This window comes from Nyctibius grandis, chromosome 15 (assembly GCF_013368605.1).
Source record: "Nyctibius grandis isolate bNycGra1 chromosome 15, bNycGra1.pri, whole genome shotgun sequence".
NCBI lineage: Eukaryota > Metazoa > Chordata > Aves > Nyctibiiformes > Nyctibiidae > Nyctibius > Nyctibius grandis.
Window position 1 is genome coordinate 13,355,808 of NC_090672.1, and position 25,452 is coordinate 13,381,259.

A 25,452-nucleotide genomic window follows, 5' to 3' on the forward strand; every position below is an offset into this window, starting at 1 on the left:
GCTGAGCTCGGAGAACACCACCAGCACGGTGGGCGCCACCGGTGCCCCTGCAAGGACAGAGGTGCTGCTAGTGCTCCTGAGGCAGAACCAGAAGCCTACGGTGCCAGCCCACGGCATCCAGCGTCCTGCTTCGGACTCGGAACCAGCCGCTGCGGAAGCGGCTTCGGCAGAGCAGCCTTGGAACAGCTGAGGAACAGCACCCCCACCAGACCGCTCCTGCGGCTGGTACCCTCCTGCCAGAGCTGTCAAAGGCCCCAGACGGACCATTTACCACAGAGGAATCCCTCAGATCTGCCGAGGATTCAACCAACAACTGCCCCTCTGTCCTTTTTCCCATCAAAGTTTGGTCGTTTCAGACCCACGAGCATATTGTGCTGTTTCATGCTGACGGGGGATTGTTGAGGCAGGACAATGAACTCCCCTGCGGCGCGTCAGGAAAAATCCCTGCCCTGTGTTAGGAGCCACAGAGGTTTCACTGCACCCCTTCTGCAGCAGACCCTTGTCCTCAACCCCAGCCAGCGGCGAGGCCGACAGCTCAGCCAGCCGCGCACCCCAGAGCTGCCTGCTGCTCTTGTCCAGCTTCTGGCAAACACATCGATCCCTTTGCTGAGCGGCACACCAGAGAGAACACGGTGCGACACGAGGCCGAGCTGTCTGCTGGGGAAACAGGACGCTTTTAGCCGGCTTTCTTGGAACAGCAATTAGCGGAGTACAGAGGATAACTCTGATGGAGTCCTGCTCTGCCACGAGCAGCCTTGGTGTGGGAGAAAAGCCCCCTCCTCTGAGCTGGGCAAGGCACGTCTCAGACCATAAACAGCACCACTGCAGAGCTCAGCCTTGTTTACACTTTAACTGGCTCCACAGAATGGACCTTGTTGAGCCAAGTCCTGGCCAGCACCTGCCCGTGGAGCTCCTTCCTGGCAGTGCTCTCCTCCTCCCCACCCCAGAACACAAGGCAGCTCCCTTACTCGGAAGCAGCCGCCACTAACCAGCCCCGACACTGGCCACCAGCACCGCCTGCTTGGTGGGGTACGGAACAAGTCCTGCCTTCAGACCAGGAGGGCACAGCCCTGGAGGGCGGCACCTTCAACCATCCTTCTCCGTGTAACAGTCACACAACATGACCGATTACCAACAGGACAGGCAGGAGCAAGCAGTTTCCTGATCCCACACTCAGCGATTGCCCGTCCCCCAGCCAAGGTGCTGCTCCCAGCAGAGCCGCAGGAGGAGGCTGGAGCTGCAGACAAGTGTTGTACAACGCTTCTGTTCACCACCCCAGCGCACCCACGTGTGGTGACAGGCACCAGTAGCCTCCCACGTTGCCCTCTCGCTCCACCATGCCCTCCTCCCCTGTGACATTTATAGCATATTTTCTTACAAAAATATTTTCAGCAGTAAGTGGCTGGTTTGGAAATAGCAATGCAGCTCACTGGATCATGTGAGGCTGACCAGCAGGGCTAGAAGCAGCCCCAGGTTTCCCTGAAGGCAAATTCCTTGGTTAACTGCTCCGGAGCACTGAGGTCCTCTCACCCCAGCCAGCTGGCAAGGGCAGTGCCCGAGTCAGTCTGCTCAGTGCTAACAGAGCTGTTCGGTGCCTGCTGATTCAATCTGGAGATGACATGGTCATCGTGAAGTTCTTTTCCGTTATGGATTATGCAATACAGATTTCTTCAGGTTAAGGAAGCCACCCGCAAATCTGGAAGCATTCAACAAGTGGAGTTTCTCTCAAGAATGTGCTATTTAGTGAAAGTCTGAGGAAGCTGACAAACACCCCCTTTTGGCAGAGGCCCTTGAGAATCACTCTAGAACTCAGGTCAGGTTCAAAGATATTTATTCTATGTTCTGATAAAGACACAGAGACAGAATAGTATTAAAATCTCAGCTTTATTTGGCCAACAAATTGAATCCCAATGTCGTTGTAGCGGAATGCTAAGGACCAGCCTGACACAGCTCAGGCCTTTGAGGCACTCCCCTGCTCAAGTTCCTCCCCAAACCCCAGTAATTGCAAATGTCCTGTTTGATCTGTTTTCTCAGGCCCTCCCTCACCACCCACCCGGGCAACCCATTCAAAACAATGCATGGAAAGTGACTGCAGCCTTGCATTTGATCAAAAGGATGGCAACGCAGCCAGGTCTCATCTAAGCTGGTGAGCCAGCTGTCACCCCACCCTCGGAGCCTGCCACAGCCAGAGCACAGAGTATTCCACCCTTCCAGGTGTTTGGAATAGTCATCTCCAAGTGTCTTAAAGCAGAAGGGAAAGGAAACATCTGGCCAGCATGAAGAGAAGCACCTTTCACCAGGATGACGCCATCAGCCCACTGCCTCTTCCCTGCATACACCAAAGGCTGACTCCAGGGGAGAACAGCCAAGGCCATTACAGGCCCTGCCAGGTGCAGAATCAACTGTGGGCTTTAGTTTTAAAAAAGGAAAAAAAGCTTTCTTGGAAGATGTTAGTGGCCAGGCTCCAGAATGCTGGGCCATTGAACTCGTGCTACCGCTTCACAATCTGCTTCTACCCAGAAGAAGAGAATACTTCAAACAAAAGCTGTGTACAAAAAAAGTACATCACAATAACAAAAATGAGCCCAGCTGGCTGGGCTGGCTACCTAGTGACAGATCCCTTCTCAAAGCGAACAGAAAGAAAAGAAAGTCAAGTGTACAGACAGCGAGGGTGAAGTGTTACGTTAAAAGCCAATCCCTGGATTTCCAGCCATTCACCTTCTGCTTTAAATCTTAATGGGTTTCTGACTCACTGGGCTGCACAACAGCAGCCAATTTAGTGTCTGATTTCTGGGGCGAAGTCGATCAGTCTTCTCTTTACAATTCATCCTTCTGGATTTTCTGCTCATCATCATCATCACCTTCCTCAAGGTCTGTTTCTTCATCCGTCTCCAGGTCCTCCAGATCCTGCACAGGTTACAAAGACAGCTCCTGGTTTCTGGCACAAGGCAGATCCCAAACCAAGCACAGAACAGCACCTCTGCTCTGTTCACTCTCCTCTGCTGCCGTGTTCACAAAACATCCAGAGACTTCTACCAAGAGCTCTGAATTTGGGACATTAAGGATTAGAAGCCCCTGGAAGCTGGTACCTGCTCCTCTAACACCCTCCACCCCACCAGGTAAGGAGCTCCCAACTAGATACACTGCACATGCAATGGTCATCACACTGCTCAAGGTCCAGGTGCTGAGCAGGAGCTCCAATAAAGAACAAGTCTCTGAAGTACTCCAGCAGTTTGCACAACAACCAGAGACAGCTTCTGCAAATTCAGCTGTTACAATATCAACAGTTTCCATGCATTTGTGTTTGGGCCTCCCAAGAACATTTACTTCACACCCAATGAAGGGTTCTCAATAAAAGGAGTCCAATGGCCAGCCAGGCTGCAACTGAACAGGTCACACTTCATGATGTCAGCACTTTTGTTCACCAACAATATCCTTTCCTGCCACATAACCACCAGGATCTTATTTAGGACTGAGGATTCAAGCACAGCACCAGATCAGACCCATGCTCTGAAGGCCTGGAGTGCTGCATGAACATTACTCACATCATCAGCTGCTGCCCCATCCTGACCTCCGCTCTCCAAGAATTTTTTGAAGCCTTCTAGTGTCCTCTCCCCATTATAGTCAATTACCTACAGAGGAAAAAACATCAGGATAATGGTTATGGGCACCTACAGAACCATGCCCCTGGAGAGGAGAATTCTCTTTCTCAGCAACAGTTAACATGCCAAGCAAAAGGGAATTTAAAAATTCACCTTCACCCATACGAGACGAAGGAAAACAGCTCAGCCACTAGACTTCAGAGATCACTGCGAGGAAAGAATAGCCTGCAGATGAGCACACTGTCCTCCACTACGCTCCCTCTTCTCCCCGTCCCCACCTCCCACCCCCAAACTCTCTCCTGCAGCCCAGTCTCCCACAAAGGGTCTCAGTGTCCTGTAGACGTGGTGTGTTCCATCCCTACAGAATGGGGAGCCCTCCCAAAGGCCTTGTCTAGAACAGAACTCGAGCAGGGAACTAAGCATTTCCAGTGCTCCCTCGGTACACGGCCTGGGGGGGCCAGCTGCCCTCTTACATTTCTGCCAGAGCCCGCAGGGAAGAACTTGAGCGTGGGGAAGCTGTGGATTTTCACCGCCTCCACTTCGTTGGCTGTGGAATCCATCTTGGCAATGACAATGTTCTCATGGTCCCTGTAGGTCTCTCCCAGCTTGTCCCAGATAGGAGCCAGCTGCTTACAGTGACCGCACCAGGGCGCATCTGTTAATGACAAACACACAGGTAGCCCCAGCAGCCTAACAGTTACCACCACCCTCCTCAGCCCCTGCGCCAGTCACACACATCTTTCAGCCGAGGCACTCCCTCTGTGGCTTAGATTCTGTAAGATGCTTCCTCCCTAATCCCAGTCATACAGTATTTTGGCACTCCTTTCATGCCAGTTACTCAGAAGCAGCTGTTGAAAGGTACTTACAGAACTCCACAAAGACATTCTTATTCTCGTCAAAAGCAACTTCCTCAAAGTTCTTCCCAACTAGAACTTTGACAGGCTGCTTGTCCCAGTCTTCAGGAAGATCTTGAGTCATCAGGTGGGGCTGCAATAAGAAGTCAAATTCAGAGATACGGTTTGCTACACAGCTGCCTGGAATGTACATGCAATCACATATCCTGTAAAGCCCAAGTTTAACCACTCCCCTCAGTGCCTCACTCATGGGCTATGAGCAACCAGATGAATCAGTCACTTCCTCTTCTGCTTACAGAAAGTCTCCTTCCCACCCTGAACGAGCAGGAAAAGTAGGTGCTCTTGTGCAGAGAGAGCTGCAACTGAGCTCTGCAGGAAGGAAACTACTGCTGACAGCACCATTCCCACTGGACTGAGTTTAGCTAAACAGTGACCACTGGAGTAAGCCACACATGGCTACCTCCAGCAGAGCAGAGCTGAAAGCTCTTTAAACTGCACCACATAAATTCACACCTTCCACACAGTGCCAGCAGAAAGAGCAATTGCATGAAGAGCAGTTACCCTAGGCAGCAGACAGAGCAGGCTGGCTGCACTCAGGTGCCAGCACAGCGCCTGCCTCCCTACGGCCTTCATGCCCCAGTGGTTTTGCCTTTCGTTTCTCAGCACAAAGCCCGCTCGATATTCTGTGCATTAGTTAGTTGGAAGGAATTTCTCCAGATGACTCACACAACCCCTCACAGGGAGCGTTTTAGTGCTTACTGAGGCAGAAGGTTTACCACCAGCAGCATTTGTTACCTTGATCTTGCCCTCCAGGAACTTATTACAGAACTCTTTGATCTTGTCTGCTGTGAGGTCATCTGATTCAGGTTTGTATTTGGTCATTTCTTCCTCCAGTGTGATCAGACGTACAGCTGGACATTCCTCTTTCTTTAGGCCAAAAAACTCCAAAATCCTCTGGTTGTCACTGTGGTCACTGTCTATGAAGATGAACAGGATCTTTGGAGGAAAAAGTCAAAGGCAGCATGGTGAGGACGAGTACCTCGGCTGTCAGTACCTCACACACACAGGCCTGCATGGGCAGCGGCTGAGCTGGCCCCTCTTCCTTCTCCAAGCCCGTCACCAGGGCACCCTGTCAGAGCACAAGTGCTGGAGCCACAAGAGCTCAAGCAGCATCAGTTCAAGCAGCATGTGCAGACCTGGCACTGGGGGTCACTAAGGCAGAGCCAGGTCTGCATCCGCAAGAAGGGAAGTCAGGGGTTAACTGCTGTCCTTCAGCAGGTGTGAGACAGTAAGTGACTCAGTCACCCGTCATCAAGAGACACAGGCAGAGAGAGAGCACCAGCTGCAGGTCCTCCTCCACAGCTGTTAAGTGGGTACAGACACTGCTACACTCCTCTGCAGGAGGTGGTCACTTCATTCATAACCCAAGAAATCCATCTCACCTTCCCTTTGAAGTGTCCAGCTGCGCTCTTGAAGTTGTCCAGTTTCTCTTGATAGTCAGACACACTTTTTGGCAGGAACAGCAGAATATGAGTCTTGATCTCTCCTCCAAAGATTTTAGGAGCAGTCTGAGGAATAGAAAATAAGCTTTATTTTTGGAAGAGAGGTAAATCAGTCTCAAGACCAGCTTGGCTCTGCTATTCTGACTGGACCACAGGATCCTACAACGCTACAGGACTGCTTTAACCAGCAAGCTTATGCCTCCCCTTTCCCTTGTGGTCTTCACACTTCTCCATAACCCCAAATTAGTGTCAGCTCCAACACGACTGCACAACCTACAGTTCAAGCTTTGTTACGTTCACACAGGAGCCATGGGAGAGGCCTTACGGGGTGTCTAGAGACCTACCTGTTCAGTGAACTCTATGACCAGAGGCAATGCATTGGACTTGAAGAAGTTCAGTAAATTATCTTTTGTGAGATCCCCTTCAAAGTCGTTACGGCCTTCATCAAACTGCAAAACCAGACATCCTTCCATTAGAACACTTCCATACCCCATACAAACCTCTTTCAAGAAAAAAGGTGCATTCACACCAGTCACTGCCAAAATGGATCTCAGCTGCACTGGCTCAGAGCAAACTGCCATCTCTCAACAAGGTCTCCACACATTCACATAAAAATCTGGACCAAGGTGTTCATCTTCCTGGCAAGCAACGCCTTAAATCACCCCCAGCAACACAACAGTCAGCCTAGATCCTGGCATTGTTCTGCATGATCACAAAATGATCTGTGACACGGGTCACCAGTGGCTTTCAAGAGCTGCCTTACAGCTTTGCAGAAGGCACCAGACAGACCAGTGAGAGCCCCGGCAGCTCTCTGTTCTGCAGGAATTCACATCAGAGCAGATGCAGACACTTTACCCAGACAGTGCTACGAAAGAAGTCTGACAGCAAAGCCCGGTACACACAGCAAGCAAACAGTACCCGACTCAGCCCTGTGGGGTCATTTCAGTCACTGTTGTTAGAGACAACAGCACGTGTGCAACACGCACATCGCCCTGGAGGGGCCAGATCCCCTGCTAGAGTAGGACATCACCTGTACGCCTGACCGGGATCCTCAGAACCCGCTCCAGCGGCCTGGAAAGGGAACAGCTGTAGAGGGCCACCAGGGCTAGAGAGGATGTGCAGGGTAACGCAGCAGCCTCGAGCTACTGGCAGGAGCAGGACAGTGGACTCAGATAACCTTCTGCTAGAGGAAGCGCACCAGGCTCAGCTGAAGAGCTGAGCAAAACACTTCAGCCTAGCATGAGCCATGGGTAGAGTGTACAGAAAGATTACACACAGGGCTACACGTGCAAGAAGAGCAAGATACAGGTAGCAAGCCAGCCAGCCAAGAACAAAACACCACCCCCTTCACCCACCCCAGCTTTTCTAGTTGTAAAACCCTCGCATTTTGAACTCATCAGCCAGGTAATTTACTTGCACCCTCAGCCACACTGATCTGAGGGACCTCTGACTGAGAATTTAACTCTACCAGCTTCTAGCACCATAAAAATAACTAAAATTGCAGAGATGTAGTGGAATAAAACATGCTATTTTAGCTAAACAAAGATAAAATAAGAATTCAGTCAAATCTTTAGCCTGTCTCAGGTCAAATTGCTCAGACCAATGACTGATTAATTACAGACTTAGTGACTCTGAACCCAAAGCAGCTTTCTGTCCTGCCTCACTGCACGCACACATGCGGCACCACCAAGTCTAAGGAACCTCTACTTGTCTTCTCAAACCTAGAATTTAATCCCCATGACTTGGATTTCAATAATAAAAGGCATCAGCAAGTTTATTTCTGATTCTGTAGATGACCAGCATCCCTCTACACATAATCCACCGCCCCAGCCTGGTCAGCTGGAGCTGCACATCCTCCTGGGAGCCTCACTGCGACCGCTGCGCCGTGGAACCCACGGCAGAGCGAGAGACAGCAGCTCTGAGGCTCGGCCGCTGACTGCAGCAGAGGCCAGCACTGAGGCTGTTTGCCCAGGCACAATCACACAGAGCCCCACGGCAAGCCATCGAGAACTTGGCTACCGTTCTGTTTAAGCTGTTCGGGGAGGGGCACAGGAGGCCCCACTAGTTACAGCCGTGAGTACTTTAAAGATTGTGCTGACCGTTCCTGCACCGCAGCCAGATATCTGAGAAACAGGGAAGTGAGTGAAGCAACAGCCCTTCAGGAGGGCAGCACTGCGCCAGGAGACCCACGAGGCTGCCGCCCGCGGGCCCCTCCGCTGCCGGCTGTGCCCCACGAAGGGATCCGGGGCTCTGCCGCCCGCAAAGGGGCTGCAGGCTCCGCTCTTCCCCCCAGGCTCTGAGGCTTGTAAAGGGCCAGACTGACAGCACAGGATCTTCTGCTGTCTCAGCCAGGGCTGCCCTCATTTCAGTCTAATTAGAGAAAAGGTAAGAGGCAGAAGACTCAGGCGTGGTGCTCGTGCTTTGCACCAACCAGTACCTTCTTGAAGAGGACCACGCCATCCTTGCCAAGCTGGTACTTGGTGAAGACATCGGCACTGGAGGAAATCCCAAAAGGAATGTCATCCACGGCTTCTGCTGCCAACAAGAACTCCTTGGCAGCCTCTGATGACAAATCCTAGAGAATAAAGAAAGGTGTCTCACACAGCACACTTCATACTGAAACACAAACATCCCAGGGCTTACCAGCCAGAGAACTGGCAGATCAAGTAAGGCAGGACAGCAAGTGTTTCACAACTTACAGAGAGCCTTCCCCAGCTGTCAGGTCCCCGTGGGGCAGAAAGCAGGGAAGGCCCCAGACACACACAAGAGCTTCTGAAATGGAGGCACAAACTCTACCTTAAAGAACCCAATCACAACCACTTCACTGGAATCCACTAACGACTCCGCTGCAGCGGCATCTGTCAGGGTAGTTGCAGCCGGGCCAGTGCGTTTCTTCAGCCAGTTGACAATGTCGTCTGCTTCCCTGCCAGCTACACCAGAAAGATAAGAACACAGGTTCACTTTTTCCCCCCGACTAAGTTCAAGAACACAAAACCTGTAAGCTTTGAGATAAGCTGTTCAGCAGCCGGCCAAGAGGTCAGGAAGAATCCAGATATCGTTTACGCAACTCTTTTCCTTTCACTCCTGGTGTTAACTAAGCTAATCCCTAATTGTTAAGTCAAGGTACAAGGTGCTCCCAGGAACCCTGTCTTCTCTTGCTTCTAGCCCAGCTATGCTCTTAAACTTTGACCCCTTCTCCAAGATGCTAACAGTTTTCAATGAGTTTCTTTCTAAACTCACTATTCTGATGTTACCCTCAGCGTCCAGCACAATAATTCTGCTGGTCTTGGTCTTCCCTGCACCTCTGCATCTTGCGTTTGCCCCTTTACTCAACTGCCCAAGTACTTTTTCAATTCTGGGTGCTGCACTGCTTGAGTAAAGTCAGGCCAAGCAACAAACTGAGCCAGGATCACTTCGCTTTCCTACACAAAAACAATTCCATCTGCTCCAGCTCACATCAGGGATTTCCCCACCTCTGAAAGAAAGCCCGTTGAAGGCAGACTCCTTCCACTACACCCCCCGCGCACACCCGCTGCGGTGCCACTCCCTGGGCCGCTGTCACCCTGGACCTTGTCCAGCCGCAGCAGCACACGCAGGAGCGCGGGGCAGGTGCAGGGACCCGCCGCCACGTCGCTGCCCTCTGCTCCCGGGCGGCGCGGGGGCAGCCTCACCTGTGTACTCCTTGGGAGCGGCCTTGTCGCCGTTCTTGAAGAACTTGATGGTGGGGTACCCGCGCACGCCGAACTGCTGCGCCAGCTCCGACTCCTCCGTGGCGTCCACCTTGGCCAGCCGGATCTCCGAGCCCTCCGCCTTCAGCTTCGCCGCCGCCTTCGCGTACTCGGGCGCCAGCGCTTTGCAGTGCCCGCACCACGGGGCATCTGCGGGACGGGGCGTCAGCGCTGGCCGGAGCCCCCCGCTCCCGCCCGGCCCCGCCACCCCACATCCCACCGGGGCTCAGGGAGCCCCGCTCCCGGTACGGGGCCAAGGGCGGCGCAGCACCGGCACCCCGTGCCCGGCGGCGCCCACCGGCCCAGCACCTCAGCGGCCTCCCGGCCCCGCACGGCCGCCTGCAGCAGCCCCCTCCCCGGGCCGGGGATCCCAGTCTTTCAGCACCTCCCTGCGCCCCCCCCGGCCCCTCGGTCCTCCCGGCCCCGCCCTCGGCCCCCGGGGCCACCGCCCGCCCGCCCCGGCCCCCCGCGCTCACAGAACTCCACGAGCAGGTATCGGTGCTCCGCCAGCGCCCGCTCGAAGGAGGCGGCGCGCAGCACCAGGACGCCGCCATCTTCCTCCTCCTCGGTGGCGGCGGCGCGGGGCAGGAGGAGGCAGAGCAGCGGCAGCAGCGCGCGCAGCCCCGCCATGGTGCTGATGGCGGCCGCGGCGCCGCCTCCGCTTATAAACCCGCCTCCCCCCGGCCGCCGCCGCGCCCCATTGGCCGCGCCGCGCCGCGCCGCCACCGCCCGCCATTGGCTCGGGCCGCCGCCCGGGCCGCCGCCGCCGCTCCCATTCGCCGGCGGGCTGGGCCCGCCTCCCGCCCGTCGCCGCGGGTTGGCCGCTGGCCTCGCTCCCCGCCCGCGGGCCGCCATTGGCCGCTTTCCCCGCGGCGCCTCCCGCGATTGGCCAGCGCCGGCGCCTCGCGCGGCCGCCTGCCCTCGAACGTGGCACTGGGGCGGCCCCGGCGGGCGGGGCACTGCGCGTGCGCGCGGCCAGGCGCGCGTGGTGGATTCTGACTGGGCCGCGCGTGCCGCCCCCTGCCCCGCCCCGGAAGGGAACGGGCCGCGTCCGGCGCGGGGCGGCCGGGCACGTCACGGCGCGCAAGGCCCGGGGCGGGGGGGGCGGCGGCACCGGGCAGCGGCCGGTCGATCGACCCCGGTCGGTGTCGGTGTCCCGGCGGCGGCCCCGCCCCTTGTCATGGAGCGGAACCGCGGGGCCGTTCGGGCCGGGAAGGGCCTTGAGCGTCACCGGGTGCGACCGTAAACCCGGCGCTGCCAAGGCCACCACTAACCGTGTCCCTCAGCACCACAACTACACGGCTTGTAAACCCCCCGGGGACGGGGACTCCACCGCTGCCCTGGGCAGTCTGTGCCAGCGCTTGACAACCCTTTGGGGAAGAAATTGTTCCCAATATCCAACCTAAACCTCCCCTGGGGCAACTTGAGGCTGGTTCCTCTCGTCCCGTCGCTTGTGACTTGTGAAAAGAGACAATACCCCCCTCGCTACACCCTCCTTTCAGGTAGTTGTAGAGAGCGAGAAGGTCTCCCCTCAGCCTCCTTTTCTCCAGGCTAAACCCCGCCCGGTCCCTCAGCTGCTCCCATCACACTTGTGCTCCAGACCCTTCCCCAGCCCCGTTGCCCTTCTCTGGACTCGCTCCAGCACCTTGATGTCTGTCTTGGGGCCCAAAACTGCACCCAGGATTCAAGATGCGGCCTCACCAGCGCTGAGTGCAGGGGGATGATCGCTGCCCTTGTCCACCCTCCGCAGGCCGGGCCCGGGCCCGTTGCAAGGCACGAGGCTCTGCCATGCTCTGGGAAGCCCCATTCGCTTTTCCCAGTGCCAGAGATGGGCAGGGAGAGTGTGTGGAGGGGGGGGAAGCAGCGCCGCATTTGGACCCCACGGTGGCCCCAGTATCAGTGCAGGGTTCCCCATACAGCGGAGGCGGGCGCGGGGCACCCCGGTGCCCAGGGCTGCGCAGGAGCTTGGCCGGTGTCTGCTCCGGGCACCTCCTGGACGTGCTGCTGCCCGGCTGATAAGCGCTGGAGCAGGGACAGGCTCCGTGCGGGCTCCCAGCCGCACCCTGCCGATCCACCGGCTCGGGGGCTGCCTGCGGCGCGGAGCTGCTGGTCGGTGCCCTCCTCCCGCTCTGCCCGCAGGGCTGGGCCTGCGCCCCGGGCGGGCAGTGGGAGCTGGGTGCCCCCCAGCTCTGCGCAGGTGACCTGGCACTCTGCAGGTGCTGCAAGGGGCCGTTGGGTGTTGAGCTGTGTCCGGGAGCAGAACTGACACTTTTCTCAGGCCCAGAAATTGTCCAGAGGGGTTTTAGATGGCGAAGCTGCGCTGAGCAAAGCAGCGAGTGCACAGCAGCCACGGCCCAGACGCCGCAGCCGGGGCGGCGTGTCACGACTGCTGTACCGACCAGCCACCGGCGCAGCAGGTCCAGGCCCGCAGCCGGGGCTCTTGCGCTGCCAGGACGTTAATTCCCAAGCTCTCCCCGTCCTCTCAGCCTCAGTTCTCCCGGGGTCCATTTTGACAGACACAGGTGAAAGCTGCCACACTCGGGGAGCTGCAGTTCTGCTGCTGTGCCCGGCCAGCTGCTGTGGCACCAACAGCCGCCGGACCAGAGGCGCAGCCCGGGCCACTCCTGGGCAAGCGCTGACCCGGGGTGGGCAAGGTGCAGCTCCCAGCAGGGGCTGAGGCTTTTCCGTGGAAGCCGCAAGTCGTGACAATCATCCGCCCCCGGCTGGACCCGCACGTCCCCAGGGCTGCTTGTGCCTGTGGGTGCTTGGGGGGGGACGGGGGGCGAGCACGTTACCCTGCAGCAGGGACAGCATTTGGGGAGCACACAGGCGGTGGGTCACCCCTGCAGCCCCTCAGCCCCCAGCCGGTCACAGCCGTCCCGCGTGCCCCTCCCCAGGCCCCACCATCGCGCCAACGATCTAACAGAAACACCAACGTCCAGCGCTCGGCAAGACTTGCCCAAGAGCTGGGGGTTGCATCAGGCAGGATCTTGCCCCGCGCGGCCGCCGCAGAGCGGCTGTTGGGGGCCAGCACAAGGAAGGCCTTTGTTCACTTTATCAGCGCATCTGGGCTGGCTCTAACTGACACGAGGAGGGTGACGCCAGCTCCCAGCTCTGCCTCTGCGCTGCCTCTCACGTCCCCACGCCGCGGGGGCACGGCTGGACAGCGCTGGCAGCGGCACGAGCACAGCAAACCCGGACGGGCTCTGGCCGCGGCCGGCTCCTCACTGGGGCGTGCGGGGGGCTCCTGCCTGGCTGAGGGGCCGCGTCCCAGCCCTCGCGCTCTCCTGCAGTCTCTGTGTCACGTCGTTTCCTTTAGCTGCAGCACGGGGAAGCGCGGCAGCTTTCCTGGGGCCGGGGGGACAGGGGGGCCCGTGCTGTGAGCTCAGCAGGTTCCCTCTTGTGTTCAGAGCTCTGTTACCCTCGTGAGTCTTTTAGACCAGGAGCGGGGCTGAGCCGCCGCCTCTGCAGCTCCTCCAGCACTGTGGATTCTGTAAAGAGCTTTTCCCACTTTTCTTATCCTCAACGCAAACACGCCACACGCCCTGCAAACATCCGCAGGCTCTTATCGCACGCCGCCTCTCCTGGATTCCGTTCTTCCCCTCACCTCCCTCATTCCTCCGACCGCGCAGGAATTTCACTTGGTGCTCGCAGCCGGAGTCGGAGCAACGCCCCGGCCAAGGCTGAGCCCACCCGCTCCTCCTCTGGTAGGAGACCCCCCGACTTTACTACCTGAGACCCACCCGTCCCCCATTCCCACTCCCCTCTCGTCCCTCGTTCTGCAGCCCACGCAGAACAGAGCAAACAGCAAGGGACAGCTCTGGCAGACAAACACCGCAGCGGCGGCCTCCTGCCTCCTGCGCTGGCAGGGACTGTCCCAGATTCCCCGTCTCACAGGCCCAGGGGTCCTGGTCCCCTCCCAGCCCGAGTGTTTGCACAAATCCCCTGTGGAACAGAAGTTCTGCCACCTCCTGCCAAAGACCCAGCACCAGGAGCTCCAGAACAGAACCAGAACGGACGGCAGACGGTCAGTTCAAAGATTTTATTTAACTGTCATAAAAGGAGAAGCAGACGATGATTCCAAACCTGTTAACCCGGGTCTAGGATTTACAGACAATATGCACCAAATCAAATTAACAAAAACCTCTCTAGGGGCAGGGCAAGGGAGAGTTAGAGGCAAAGACGTAGCTACGAGAAAGCCACATGTACTTGGTCCCAGTTCTAATACGACCTCAACGTGGTGGGATCCAACTGAGAGGGCTGCGGCGCTGGCCGGTGCCGGCCCAGCCCGCCGGGTGCCGGGCCCCGAGGGCCCCCTCGCCCCGCGCCGTGCCCCGCAGCGGGCGGCAGGCTGGCGTGCTGCGGGCTCTGCGGCGGGCACGGCGGGGAGTCACGTGTCAAGGCAATAAATACTGACAGGCCAGGCACAGATTTTAAAGGCAGAACAGATACGTAAGGCATTAACCGCTCTGAACGCTTGTCCGTGGCGAGCTCTTTGCTGATGGCATCAGGAGAGCAACTGCAGAAACAGGCTAGTCCGTCCTCAGCCCGGAACAGCCGGGAGGGCAGGTGCTGCCCTGGGATTTCAGTGCTTTGCAGCTGCCTTGGCTGCAACGAGAAGTGTGAGGTGATGGCAACACTGGTGACTCCCGCGCCCCCCTGCCCTGCAGCCCCCGCCGTGCCCCGGAGGCGCTGAGGCCGCCAGAGCTGGGAGCTCTGGGCAAGCCAGCTCTCCGGGCAGCGGGAGGGGTGGCCAGGCGTCCCCCAGGACGTCACACCACCCTCCCCTCTGGAGATGCCCTGTCTCGGGTGAAGAACGGACCAGCAGCAAAGCGGGAAGTTGTGACTCTTTCCTAATAACCCATGAGGGGCGTGACCAAGATGAGTGCCATGCCAACAACGGGGAGGGCGGGTGGCGTTTAAAAAGTGTAACGAGGGCAGGGCCCCCTCCCGAGAGGATACGTGTTACACATTAAGGCATCATGGTTACGGGGAACATCCACAAATGGAGCTGCCAGTGTTCCCAGGACACTGGCTGGTGGAAGGGGCAGGCCAGACATGATTTTAGCCAACAAAGGGATTCAATAGCTGCCTGGCATCAAAGTTCTTCAGCTACTTGGAGGCAGTAGCTACCCTGAGCTGTGCACAGGAAAGCCAAGCACGGGATCCTACACAGAACACGGGAGCGTCTCCCCTTCAGCACCTCCCCGAGTGAAGGGGGGTGAGGAGCAGCGAAGGGCCTGGCGAGGGAGCGAGCGCTCCCGCCTCTGCGCTGGGACAGCGCGGCCCCGGGACGGGCAGCTGGAGACCAGATGCAGACAGCACGGTTTGGTCAATGCGCTGGGCGATTCTCTGGGGAGGGGGCACGTTACAAAACTGAGCTCTGGCCAAATTATAAGGGGGGGTGAAAGGTAGGAGGGTTCCAATGTCAGCACTTTGGTACAGGGGGGGATTTCTACGGTAGCCACTGTCTGATTCACGCTCTCTGGGGTTTGGCCTTGGGAAGGGCTAGTCCTTCCACTCCTTCTTGATGGTCAGGTTCCACTCCCAGGACAGGTGGTCAGTCTTATCGTCATCTGTGAACTTGGATTTGATGTTGTAGCTGCCCCGGGCCAGCATGCCCTTAGGGGCTTCTTCCATGGGGGTCAGAAACTCGTACTCCTCTGCTCGGGGGCCGTAGCTCCCCACCATGTATTCGGTCTTGTCAACTATAAGGAGAGAGAGAGGCGCATGGAGGCTGTCCAAGAGCCTCCCCCACGCCTGGGGCAAGGCTAAAGCAAATGAAAGATCTGTTACTACTACAACCACCCCACAGAGGAGCTGTGGGAACACGAGTGTCACCCACACGAGCAGCCCCGTTCGCTGCAGGGAGGATCCCCCACGCCAGCCCCGCTGCCAGCAGCGATCCGCTCACCGCCGCACGTCGAGCCCGGAGGCGCGGGTGCAGCCAGGACACCCCGAAGCGTTCACACATCGCCACGGGCTCAGGGGCACAGAGGCCACCAGACTGTCTCCTCCCGTGGGGCACCCGTGGGCTCGCCCCCAGCCCGAGCACAAAGCCCCCGCACCAGCAGCACCCGAGTCACAGAGCAGCACTTACTTTTCACGCCTTTCCGGAACGTGTGCTGGATGTACTTCAGCCCCGACACGATCTCCCTGTTAACCTGCAGGGACAAGCAAGGTCTGTAGGAGGCACCTCCCAGACACGCTGCCCGCCCCACGCACAGCGGCGTTTCCTCCACCACGCCACTTCTCGGGGCTCAGGTGCCAGGACTGCAGCAGCTCAGTGTCCCGCTTGTTCTTCAGTTTTCAGACCTAAGTTCTTACCCTAAAGGAGATTTTTATCCGGTATTCCACGCCCTCCTTCAGCACGCACGCTTGCTTCTTGTAGCCCTCCAGGTCACCTACAAAGAAGGGAGAGGGTTGCCCAGAGTCCCCTTGTACTGTGCTGTGGGGCGGATTTAAGCTGCACGAGGCGATGGGGCGGGTGTCTGCAGCAGGGGGTGACCCTCGCTGCCGGGACAGCGCCACGTGGTTCATCCTTTCGTTTTTGCGTGGCAGGACCCTCCTCGCTGCGCTGCCCACGCACCCGGGGCGGGCAAGCCATGCCCTGTGAAAGGACACTGCAGCGCAGCAACGCAGTTAACTCAAGGACGTTCCTCTGCAGGCCTCTGCTCCGCGGTGTCACCACCTGGAAGCTGCCGTGTCACCCGCCCCGCAGCTCGCACCTCCACGAGACGAGGGCTGGCACAACGGCCTCCTGCTGCCACGGGGAGGGTGCCTGGGCACCTCGCTCTGCATCGGCACAGGGGGGTCACCCATCACCCACCCGCGCCGCACCGAGCGGGCTGGGAGCTGGGGGGGGCCGGGGCTCCCGCCCCGCTCACCCGTCAGGTCCAGCTCCAGGGGGCCGGGAGCGGTCGCGCAGACCAGGGTCAGCTTGGTCACCACCACGTTTGGAGCAGTGGGATCTGGAAGAGAAGCAGAAAGGCTGTTAAACACCCGTCCCCGATACCAACCACACCACTCCTTTTCCTCTCCTTTTCCTTCCAGGGCACTTCTGGAAAGAGCAGAAAAACCAGTAAGAGCAGCATCCACCCCAGTGACGCTCTGGGCTCCCACTGTGCGAGGCCCAGCCCGCGGCCTCCCCGGGAGCGTCCCCTCTGCAGCAGTGCCACCCCCAGTCCCTGCGCCCTGTTCCAAGGGCCACAGATCAGCACAGGGGAGCAGACGCGTGCCTTTACGCTCCCGGCTGCGCTCCTGCCGACGCGCCAGGAGCCGGGAGGAGAAGAGCTCCCGGGCCGGGGTGGGGGTGAGGCCGGAGGCGACCGAGGGAGCTCCGGCTCGAGCGAGGCCCAGCCGCGTCCCGGGGCTCACCTGCAGTCACGGTGACGGCACCGAGCAGCGCCTCCTTGTACTTGCGCAGGCTCTCGTCATCCTTGTCCAGCTCCTGGATCTCCTGGATGCTCTTCTGGGCAGGTGGTTTATAGTTGATGGAGTGTTCGTCCTCCTCGTTCTCAGCCGCGATCTGGGCGAGCTGCTCCGCCGTCGGCTCCTGCTCTGCCATCCTCACACACCCGAGTTACACTGAAGGGGGGAGGAGAAGCGTAACTGCACCCACCCGCTCCACCAGCGCGGGCTCCTTCCCAGCAGCGCAGCCCGTCCGCACCGACCCGCCCTCCCCAGCGCGGCTCCGCGGGCTCCCGCTGTCCCCAGGCCCCTTCAGGGGACGCAGCCCCGCCACGGGCCCCTGCAGTAGCCCAGCTCTCGTACTCAGCCCATGGAGGCCCACGCCGGAGGGTAGGAAAAATTCAGCCTCGGTGCTTCACTCACGAGCTGTGCGGGCGAACACCCTCTCCTCCGTGAGGACAGCGGGGGAGGCCTTCACTGAGCCCAGAACAAACCCGGGTCGGTTCTGCGCTCTACGACACACGACCCCAGCCAAGAACAGGCCCCCGCCCCAGCACTGGCACACGTGCCAGCAGCCTCTGCCCCAGCCTGGAGCTCACGGCTCGTAACGGTAAAAAACCTCGTCAGGGATCCCTGACGCTCCCCAGGACACGCTGTCCCACGGGTCGTCCCACGGCAAATACCAACTTGGACTCTCTAAAGACTCAAAAAACCCTTCCAGGGACAGCGTTGGAAAGGCTCAGCCACCCCGACCTGACCAGTGCGGAGATGCCTTAGTTTGGTCTCGCCCAAGTACGGAGCCACCGCTCACCGAGAGCCACCCTCCAGAGGTGACACACGGGCAACAGCTCCCTCCCACACATCGCCCCCACCCACTCCTCACCAGCTCCGTGGGGGTAACCCCTCCCTCAAACAGTTATTTACCACCAACCACGCTGCAGAGGGCACAGAAAAACAAAACCAAACAAAAAAACCCAACCAAACCCCCAATCCCCAGCTCTCTGGCTGCGTTCCTGCGCCTCCAGCCTTAATCCTGTGATCCAGAGCTAAAGAAACAATCGTGCGACCCCCACACAGCCTCATCGAGAGCCACCCCCGTCCCCACGGGACCCCTAAGGCCCCGGAACCCCCCGAGACAGGACAGGACCAGCACAAAGCAACCTTCCACCCATCAGCTCAGGCCGGGACGGGGTTCAGCCCCCTGAGGAAGCCCCGCAGAAATGCCACCGCACCGCTTCCAAGGGTTGTCCCCAGGAGCCGCGGCCAGGAGGACGTCACCCCCGACCAGGCTGTGCCACGGCCCCGACGGGCGCGGGCGGCCTCACCACGGGGCACAGCCGGAGGGGAAGGAGGTTCCTAATCACGCGACAGCTTTTCTGAGGGCCTCGGCCTCGCTCTTCAGGCTCCTCAGACACAGCATTTGTTACAGCTCAGGATTAGTGAACCAGAGCTTTTCCGGGCGTCCCAAAGACCAGCTGTTGCGCTGCCAAAGCGAAGCCCAGGGACTCGGTCACACGTGAACTGCCAGGAGAGGAGAACTGCCCTCGCGTGTCCCACCTGCGCCGCGCCGACACCTCCAGCAAACGGGCGCCGACGCGCAGAGCAGGGACCTACAGCAGCCCCTCCAAGGGCTCCGCTCCTCAGAGAAAGCCGCCTCACTACGCTGGGTGCAGGTGCCTCACGGGAGCTCAACCTCAAACCTCAGGCATCGATCAGAGCCGTTGGACACGGCCCTGGGCTCCCCTCAGATCCTCGCAGAGGACGGCAGAGCCTGAATCACCTCCCACCTGGGAGCGACTCGCTGCCTTCACCACCTCCTCCAGCCAGCTCCTCCTGGACGGAGCCAGCGGTGAGGGCGAGAGCCCCACCTTCCGCCAGACAGAAACACTGCCCGGAACAGAACGCGGCTTGTCTTCACGCAGACAGCAGTAAACAGCCACTTCTGCACACCCCGGGATCAAGATCCCACGGCACTAGTGACACGAGAGCTCGTCAGAGCCTCTCCACATGAGCTAATTGGCCTCGGACGCCCATGAGGCCCCAGCGCAGCCGTGGACACGCAGCGGAGCCGATCGAGCGGTCCCCACCCTTCCTTCTTCGCCCGTGGCGCCAGGGAAAGCTTGTGCAGCCACACGGCAAACTGGGCTGGAACGTGACCCAGGTAACAGCCGCTCCTGCAGCACTGCTCTCCAGCCAGGGCAGCCGACCCTGCTCGCTGTGCAGCTACGAGCGCGGTCAGGACAGGGAGCAAAACCGCTTAAAGCGGCTCGAGCTGCGCCGCTGCCTCACACGGGAGGCTGGATCGGAAACGAGCCGGGCTCAGACGGCTCCAGGGCAGCGGCAAAGGAGGAACCGGAGACTGGCTGGCACCTCCCGAGGCCCCGCGCTGCCCTCGACACCACCCGGGAACTGGGAGGCAGCGGGATGCCCAGACGCTGCCGCTGCGCCAGTCGCCTTGCGAGAGCGCCCACCTCAGCCGACCCCGCCCGGCCCCGGCACGGAGGGCTCTAGAAGCAGCGTGCTGCCTTTAGGGGCGCGGCAGCTCAGAGGTGTAAGGGGTTATCCTGTGGTTTCTTTCTCCTGACGTAACCCCGGGCTGCAGCTCACCTACGAGGTGTTAACTGACAGGAGCAAAACCCGAGGCGCGAGCGGGCGGCTCCACACTCACAACCGAAGACGTTTAAGAACCTCCCGCAGCCCCGCACCCGGGACGCAAACCGGCTACGGGTGGGACACCAGAACGGAACCGTCCCGCTGGCACCTGCGGGACGAGGACGCCGGTGCTGGGAGGACGACTGGAAAACCAGAGCGAGACAGCTGTGGGCTGGACCCGACACCCTCCAGGCAGCGGTGCCGCCGCCCGGGAGTTCCTCTCGCCTTAAGAAAAGGAAGTTACGGCCTTCAGAGCTGCTGCACGGGCCCGCGGGGCCAGGAAAGGCCTCGCGGTCCCTCGGCAGGGCTGCAAAGGGAGCGGGGAACCGGCACCTCCCGCGGAGCCGGACCGCGGCGGGTTCCCGCAGCGCTACGGGGCTAAAACGGGCTCGTTAATTACCCGGACACGGAAGGAAACCGGCCCTCGGGAAGTCGCTCCCCAGTTCCCCGTTTCATAACGAGCCGCCGTTTATGGAAAATCCTTCCGAGACACGAGAGCGCGGCCCCTCCCGAGGCCCCGGGAGGCGAAAAGGGCCCCGCGCTCCTCCGCACCGCCCCCCACAGCCCGGGCACCGGGAGGACCCCCGGGAGGGCTCGGACCGGCCCCGGCTCCGCGGGCAGCACGAGCCGACCCGAACCGCCCCTGTTCCGCCCCAACCGCGGGCCTCGAGCCCCGCTGCGCTCCGGAACGGCCCCGCCGGGGCCAGCAGCTCTCCCCGGCCCTTAGAAGGTCGTGCAAGGGCACCGGGGCCCCGCTCCCGCACCGCGGCCGCGCCCCGGGGCCAGCGGGAGCCGGCGGGGCGCGGTGCGGGCGGCCCGGCCAGGGCGCGGCGGGGCGGGGACGCGGCGCCGCCACTCGAACACCCCCCACCCCCCGGTGCCCGCCGCCCCCGCCCGGCCCCGCCCTACCGGCCCCGCTCGCTCTCCGCGCCGCGCTGACAACGCCGCCGGGATCCGCCCAGCCGCCCGCGCGCCCCCGCACTTCCGGGACACGCCCGTCACTTCCCGTTATACCCGGCTGAGCCCCGCCCCTCGCTTCCGGCGGCTGCGCGGCGCGCTGATTGGCCCAGGGGCTGGGCGCGCGGTGGCGGGAGGGACGATAGAGTCGGGGCGGAGGGGCAGAGCGCCGCGGGGCGGGGCCGGGCGGGGCGCGGGAAGGCGCGCGCGGGCGCGGCACGGCGCAGGGGCGCGCACGGCTCTAGACACGGTTCTATTTTATTACGGCGAAGGTGAAAAAGCCACCTCGGCCCAACAGGCAACCGGTAAAATTTATCCCAAAAATAACTCGGTACAAAACGGGTCTGCGTCGGAATTAAAAAAAACCTTTACAGCGTTTAAAACCCATCCCGGAACGAAACGTAAAACAAAGCCCGTCCTCGGCGCCGGCCGCGGCCCCCGCCGGGAGCGCGCAGCCACATCGGAGTCCTTCCCCGCGCCGCTGCCGCCGCTTTAGCTGGTGTCCATCTGGAAGAGAGGAGAGGAGCCGTCACCGCGCGGCGGGCACCCCACGGCACCCCCAGCACCCCACGGCACCCCCCTCCCGAGGCAGCCCCGCCCCGGTGAACCACCGCGACTCCCCGGTGCTGCCGGACAGGCACACGCGGGTTCTGGCACTGGCCTGGGCGCACCCGCCGCCCCCCTGCCCCCCCCAAGCCTTCGGCACAGTAACTCTGTTTACGCTCCCCCAACGCCGGAGAAGCTGCTCTAAAGCACCAGACATCCCCGAGGCATTTTTTTCTGGAATTCTGCTCGTCCCACTCCTTCCCCACTCTCGCCTCGGTTTTACCCCACTCCCCCAGCGCCGCCTCAGCCGCCACCGCGGCTCTGTCGGGATTTTAACCCGGCTGCGGCAGAGACGCCTGAGCTGGTTCCGGAGGAAGCAAACGGCGTGCGGGGCCCCGTGCGTCACGGACTGCAAAGCAACATCAGCTGCGGGACCGAGGCGCTGCTCGGCTCGAGGCGGACGCTGCTTCAGTCAATGACCTGGAAATCGCTCCCTCTCTCCTGCCGGCTCCGGGCTGACCGTGTTTCCCAGAACGAGACGCCGCGGGGGAGCTGCGGCAGCACCCAGCAGCACTTACCCTGGCATTGTAAGCATCCAGCTGTGCATCTAGTTCCTCTGCGGAGAGCTGCTGTTTGGAAGTTCTTCCAGCTCCTCTGCCTCTCCCTCTGTTCCCACCACGAGTACCTCGCCTGCTGCCTCCTCCACCACCAAATCCTCCTGAACCACCGCGGTTTCTGGTCATGCCACCTCTGTTTACGCTGTGATTTTTAAAGAGCAACAGTTTTAGTGCATCCCCGTTAACCCAAACGGGCGGCACGCAGAACTCTGCCGAGCGGGAGACGGACCCACGCGTCCTACAGAGTGGGGTCAGGCATGGGTGGGCACGGCGGCTCCCGCGGCCGCACAGCGTCTCACCTCTGTGCTGGTCTCCTCTGTGTGTCGATCTGTGACGTGACCAGCTGAATGTTCATGGGGCGCCCTGCAGGGAGAGCGGCCGGTGAGCCTGCGTGCGGGGCACGGGCTGCTCCAGCCAGCGCGGTGCCGGGGAGCCGGCGGCGCAGACTCACCGTCCAAGGGGACTCCGTTGTACTGCTTCATCGCCTTCAGAGCGTCCGCCTTCCTCTCGAAATGCACGTCCGCTGTCCCTAGGCTGCGGCCAGATCTGTCATAGTGCACGGCCGCCTTCTTCAAGGTCCCAAACTCTGCGAAGAGCTCCTGGGAACGAGAGGGGAGAGGAGCGCACAGGCCCGTCAGCGCCGCGAACGCCGCGCAGCCAGGGCCGGCGCCGGCAGTGCCCCACGCACAGCCGCCCGCAGGCGCTTTGCAGAACACCCCTGACAACTCCAGACAGCAGAGGGGAGCGCAGGCCTGTCAGAGGGATGTCAGAAAGCTGCCACAGGTGGCGAAAACCAGCAGGACTCGACATCCACCACTTGCAGGCTGCAGGCTTACAGCCAGCGAAGCAGACTCGAGGGAAACTGCGGGTCTTTTTGTTCAGGCTGAGTCAGTGGGGTGGGTGTTTAAAAACAACCCAGACCCCACGCCATGCCATAGAGGAAGCACGATCTGCACGAGCACAGGGGTTCAGAGATGATCACAGTTTCATTGTGCTGGACTTCCCCCGCCACCCGCCCTTAATTCTTTACTAGACCAGGTGCAATTTAAAAACACATCAGGAATATACCCCCAAAACTGAGAAGCCCTCTACTCAATCCTGTCATCTGCTGTCACGAGCGGTGGAAATAAAGAGGCAGCAACGGAGCCACCAATTTTGTTCCACCGGTGCTACGTTTAGGCAGCCAGCACAGACTCCTCACCTCCGCGAGCTCCTGCTCTGCCCCGCGCCTCGGCAGCTCCACATCTGCACCAGGTCCCCAGAGGGACAGGCCACCTTCTACCGCAGCGGCCGCAGAGCCCGACGGCCACGCAGCCACCTCCGTGAGCTGCTGCCCGAGCACCTGACGGAGCCCTGGACGCGTCCTTCTCCTCCTGGGCGAGCAGCGCTTCGGGCAGGGCTGCAGGCCAGCGCCTCCCTCGCACTCATCCAGCGGAGGTGAACGTTACACGGAACTCGAGAGAAGCTTCTGGAACAGAGGCGAGGCGGTGCCCCGCTGCGTCTCCTGAGCCACCTTCCCTTCGCCCCGCAGAGAACACGGGCTCGTACCCAGCAGCTCCTCCGAGAGCAACGCCTGTCTGAGGTTCCCTCCAGCCACTCGCACGCTGCCCGAGCTGCCTGTGCCACCTTCATGGTGAGATTAGCATAGAAACAAAGAAAGCGATCACCACATCTGAGGCAGCGCTAAATTATGGGATGGGTTGTAACAATTAGGTGCAAAGCCATTAAGTCAACTTTGCTGCTAAACAAACTAGAGGTGTAAGTCCCTCCGCGCCTCAGCCCAGCCAGCGGCAGCGAATCCCATCTGCCACACAAAGCGCAGGAGCGGGTTAAACTGAGGTGACTTTGCAGAGCCACGTTTTACACACCGGGGCCTGACTACAACAAAGAAGCTTATTTAAACTAAATCTGAACTTACCCGAGGAAAAGAGGTTCTTTTAAGCTCATTACCCAGTAACTAGGTGACCTGACAAAGCTCATTTCCAATTCCCCAGGCACGGCCGGATCGGCACGTGGATAAACCGGAACGAATTAACTGATGAAGAAAGCTCAAACGCAGCTGGTTGTTTTTCCCTGGCGAGGACCAGAAGCCCGTTTAAAAGGAAGCGCTCTGCAGCGTGGCCGAGCCAGCAGAGCTCCCGGGGGACGTGCCTGGTGTTTGCAAACATTTATTTCTGCACAACCCACTCGTGCGCGTGCCCCGCAGCCGGGGGAGCACCACGCCTCCGCCCTCGCAGCCACGGAGACAGAGCGCACCGAGCGCCCCACGGGAAGGACCCGGCAGGTTCGTACCGAGGCACGGCTGAAACAAGGGGCGGGTGACTCGGCTGGAGGGTTTGACGCACCAGGTACCGCAGGCGCCGCGGCGCGGGCAGCGCCCTCCCTCACCAACGTCCTCCCAGTTACCAGGCGGCTGCGTCCGTAGGGACGCCGCGATGCTCGGCGGAACAGAGCTGCGCAAACAGGCCCCGGGCAAACAGAGCAGGCAGACGTACAGCCGGTACGGTAACGGAATGTCTGCAGATATGCAGAGGCTCAGAGCTTGCTACATTCTCCAGGCGCAGCTGGATCCAGCCAAACAGCAGCGTTTTCCCTCGCCGGCGCTGCGGCAGAGTCACCCACAACGCAATTTGCTGCTGCTCTGCGGAAGGCGGCGGCTCTTCCGAACTGCAGCCCCCCCGGGACGACCAGGACTGCCGCGGGACCCTCGCGGCACAAACCCCGCCACCAACGCGGGGCTGATTCACCCGGGGATCCCCCGTCCCGGGCGCCGGGGGGAGCGGGCCCTGCGTGGCTCCTGTGGGTGCCCAGCGCGCCCGACCCCGGTGCTATGAATGAAACCCCCTGCGAACGCCCCCCGCGCACCCGGCGGGGCCGCCCCCAGCCCCCTACCTGGATGTCCGCATCCGAGACGCCGAAGTCCAGGTTCGAGACGAGCAGCTTCCCGCCGGTCTCCACGCCGGCGCCCGCCCCGAAGCCGCTGTCGAACAGGTCGTGCTGCCACTTCTCAGGGAGCTGCTTCGGCTGCAACGAGACCGGGACCTCGCTGACCGGCACCGGGGCACCGCCGGCCACAGGCCGCCGCCGACCGCGCCCCCCGCCCCGCCGGCAGCGGACAAAGGGCCGCCCGGCGCGCTCGCCCCCCGCGCGGCCCCGCCGCCCCATCCCGCCGCCGCCCGTCCCGCCGCGCCCAAGGCCCGACCCGGGCCCGGTCCCCCTCGGCGCCGCCGAGCCCCGCGGGCGGCCGCGCTCCCCGCCCGGCCCCGCCGCACTCCGTACCCGGCTGTAGGGCGCGGGCCGGTTCCTGCCGCCGCCCCGGGCCATCACCGGCCTGTTCCGCAGGGGGCCGCCGCCTCCCGCTCGCCCGGCTCCCACGCCGCCCCGGCCGGGCCCGCCCCCGCGAGTGGCGCCGCCCCGGCCCCGGCCGCCCCGGCCGCCGCCTCGGCCGGCCCCGCGCTGGCTCCGGTTGAGCTTAATGATATCGTCCAGGGACATGTCCATCTTATCGGCCATGATGGCGGCTCCGCTCCGGGGCCTGCACTTCCGGCCGCGCTGCGCCGACGCCGGAAGCGGAAGAGGCGGGG

General features: G+C 60.9%; 3 protein-coding genes across 3 annotated transcripts; all 3 read right to left on the reverse strand.

Annotated features, from left to right (window-relative positions):
* Positions 1 to 1,865: 1,865 nt before the first annotated feature.
* Positions 1,866 to 10,336, reverse strand: P4HB (prolyl 4-hydroxylase subunit beta). Its single transcript, XM_068413213.1, has 11 exons — positions 10,163 to 10,336; positions 9,630 to 9,836; positions 8,755 to 8,888; positions 8,396 to 8,533; positions 6,303 to 6,407; positions 5,899 to 6,024; positions 5,252 to 5,452; positions 4,469 to 4,589; positions 4,076 to 4,257; positions 3,546 to 3,632; positions 1,866 to 2,907 (listed from the first exon to the last, which is right to left on the reverse strand). The coding sequence occupies exons 1-11, from the start codon at positions 10,314 to 10,316 to the stop codon at positions 2,818 to 2,820; spliced, it is 1,545 nt and encodes a 514-aa protein (XP_068269314.1). The 5' UTR covers positions 10,317 to 10,336; the 3' UTR covers positions 1,866 to 2,817.
* A 3,377-nt stretch (positions 10,337 to 13,713) lies between these two features.
* Positions 13,714 to 20,747, reverse strand: ARHGDIA (Rho GDP dissociation inhibitor alpha). Its single transcript, XM_068413399.1, has 6 exons — positions 20,658 to 20,747; positions 17,064 to 17,273; positions 16,574 to 16,657; positions 16,014 to 16,090; positions 15,787 to 15,850; positions 13,714 to 15,394 (listed from the first exon to the last, which is right to left on the reverse strand). Exons 2-6 carry the CDS (start codon positions 17,251 to 17,253, stop codon positions 15,195 to 15,197), a joined length of 615 nt encoding a protein of 204 aa, XP_068269500.1. The 5' UTR covers positions 17,254 to 17,273; positions 20,658 to 20,747; the 3' UTR covers positions 13,714 to 15,194.
* Positions 20,748 to 20,945: 198 nt separating this feature from the next.
* Positions 20,946 to 25,422, reverse strand: ALYREF (Aly/REF export factor). The gene is made up of 6 exons (XM_068413406.1): positions 25,148 to 25,422; positions 24,761 to 24,892; positions 22,320 to 22,467; positions 22,168 to 22,231; positions 21,830 to 22,010; positions 20,946 to 21,212 (listed from the first exon to the last, which is right to left on the reverse strand). Exons 1-6 carry the CDS (start codon positions 25,379 to 25,381, stop codon positions 21,198 to 21,200), a joined length of 774 nt encoding a protein of 257 aa, XP_068269507.1. The 5' UTR covers positions 25,382 to 25,422; the 3' UTR covers positions 20,946 to 21,197.
* Between the last annotated feature and the right edge of the window lie 30 nt (positions 25,423 to 25,452).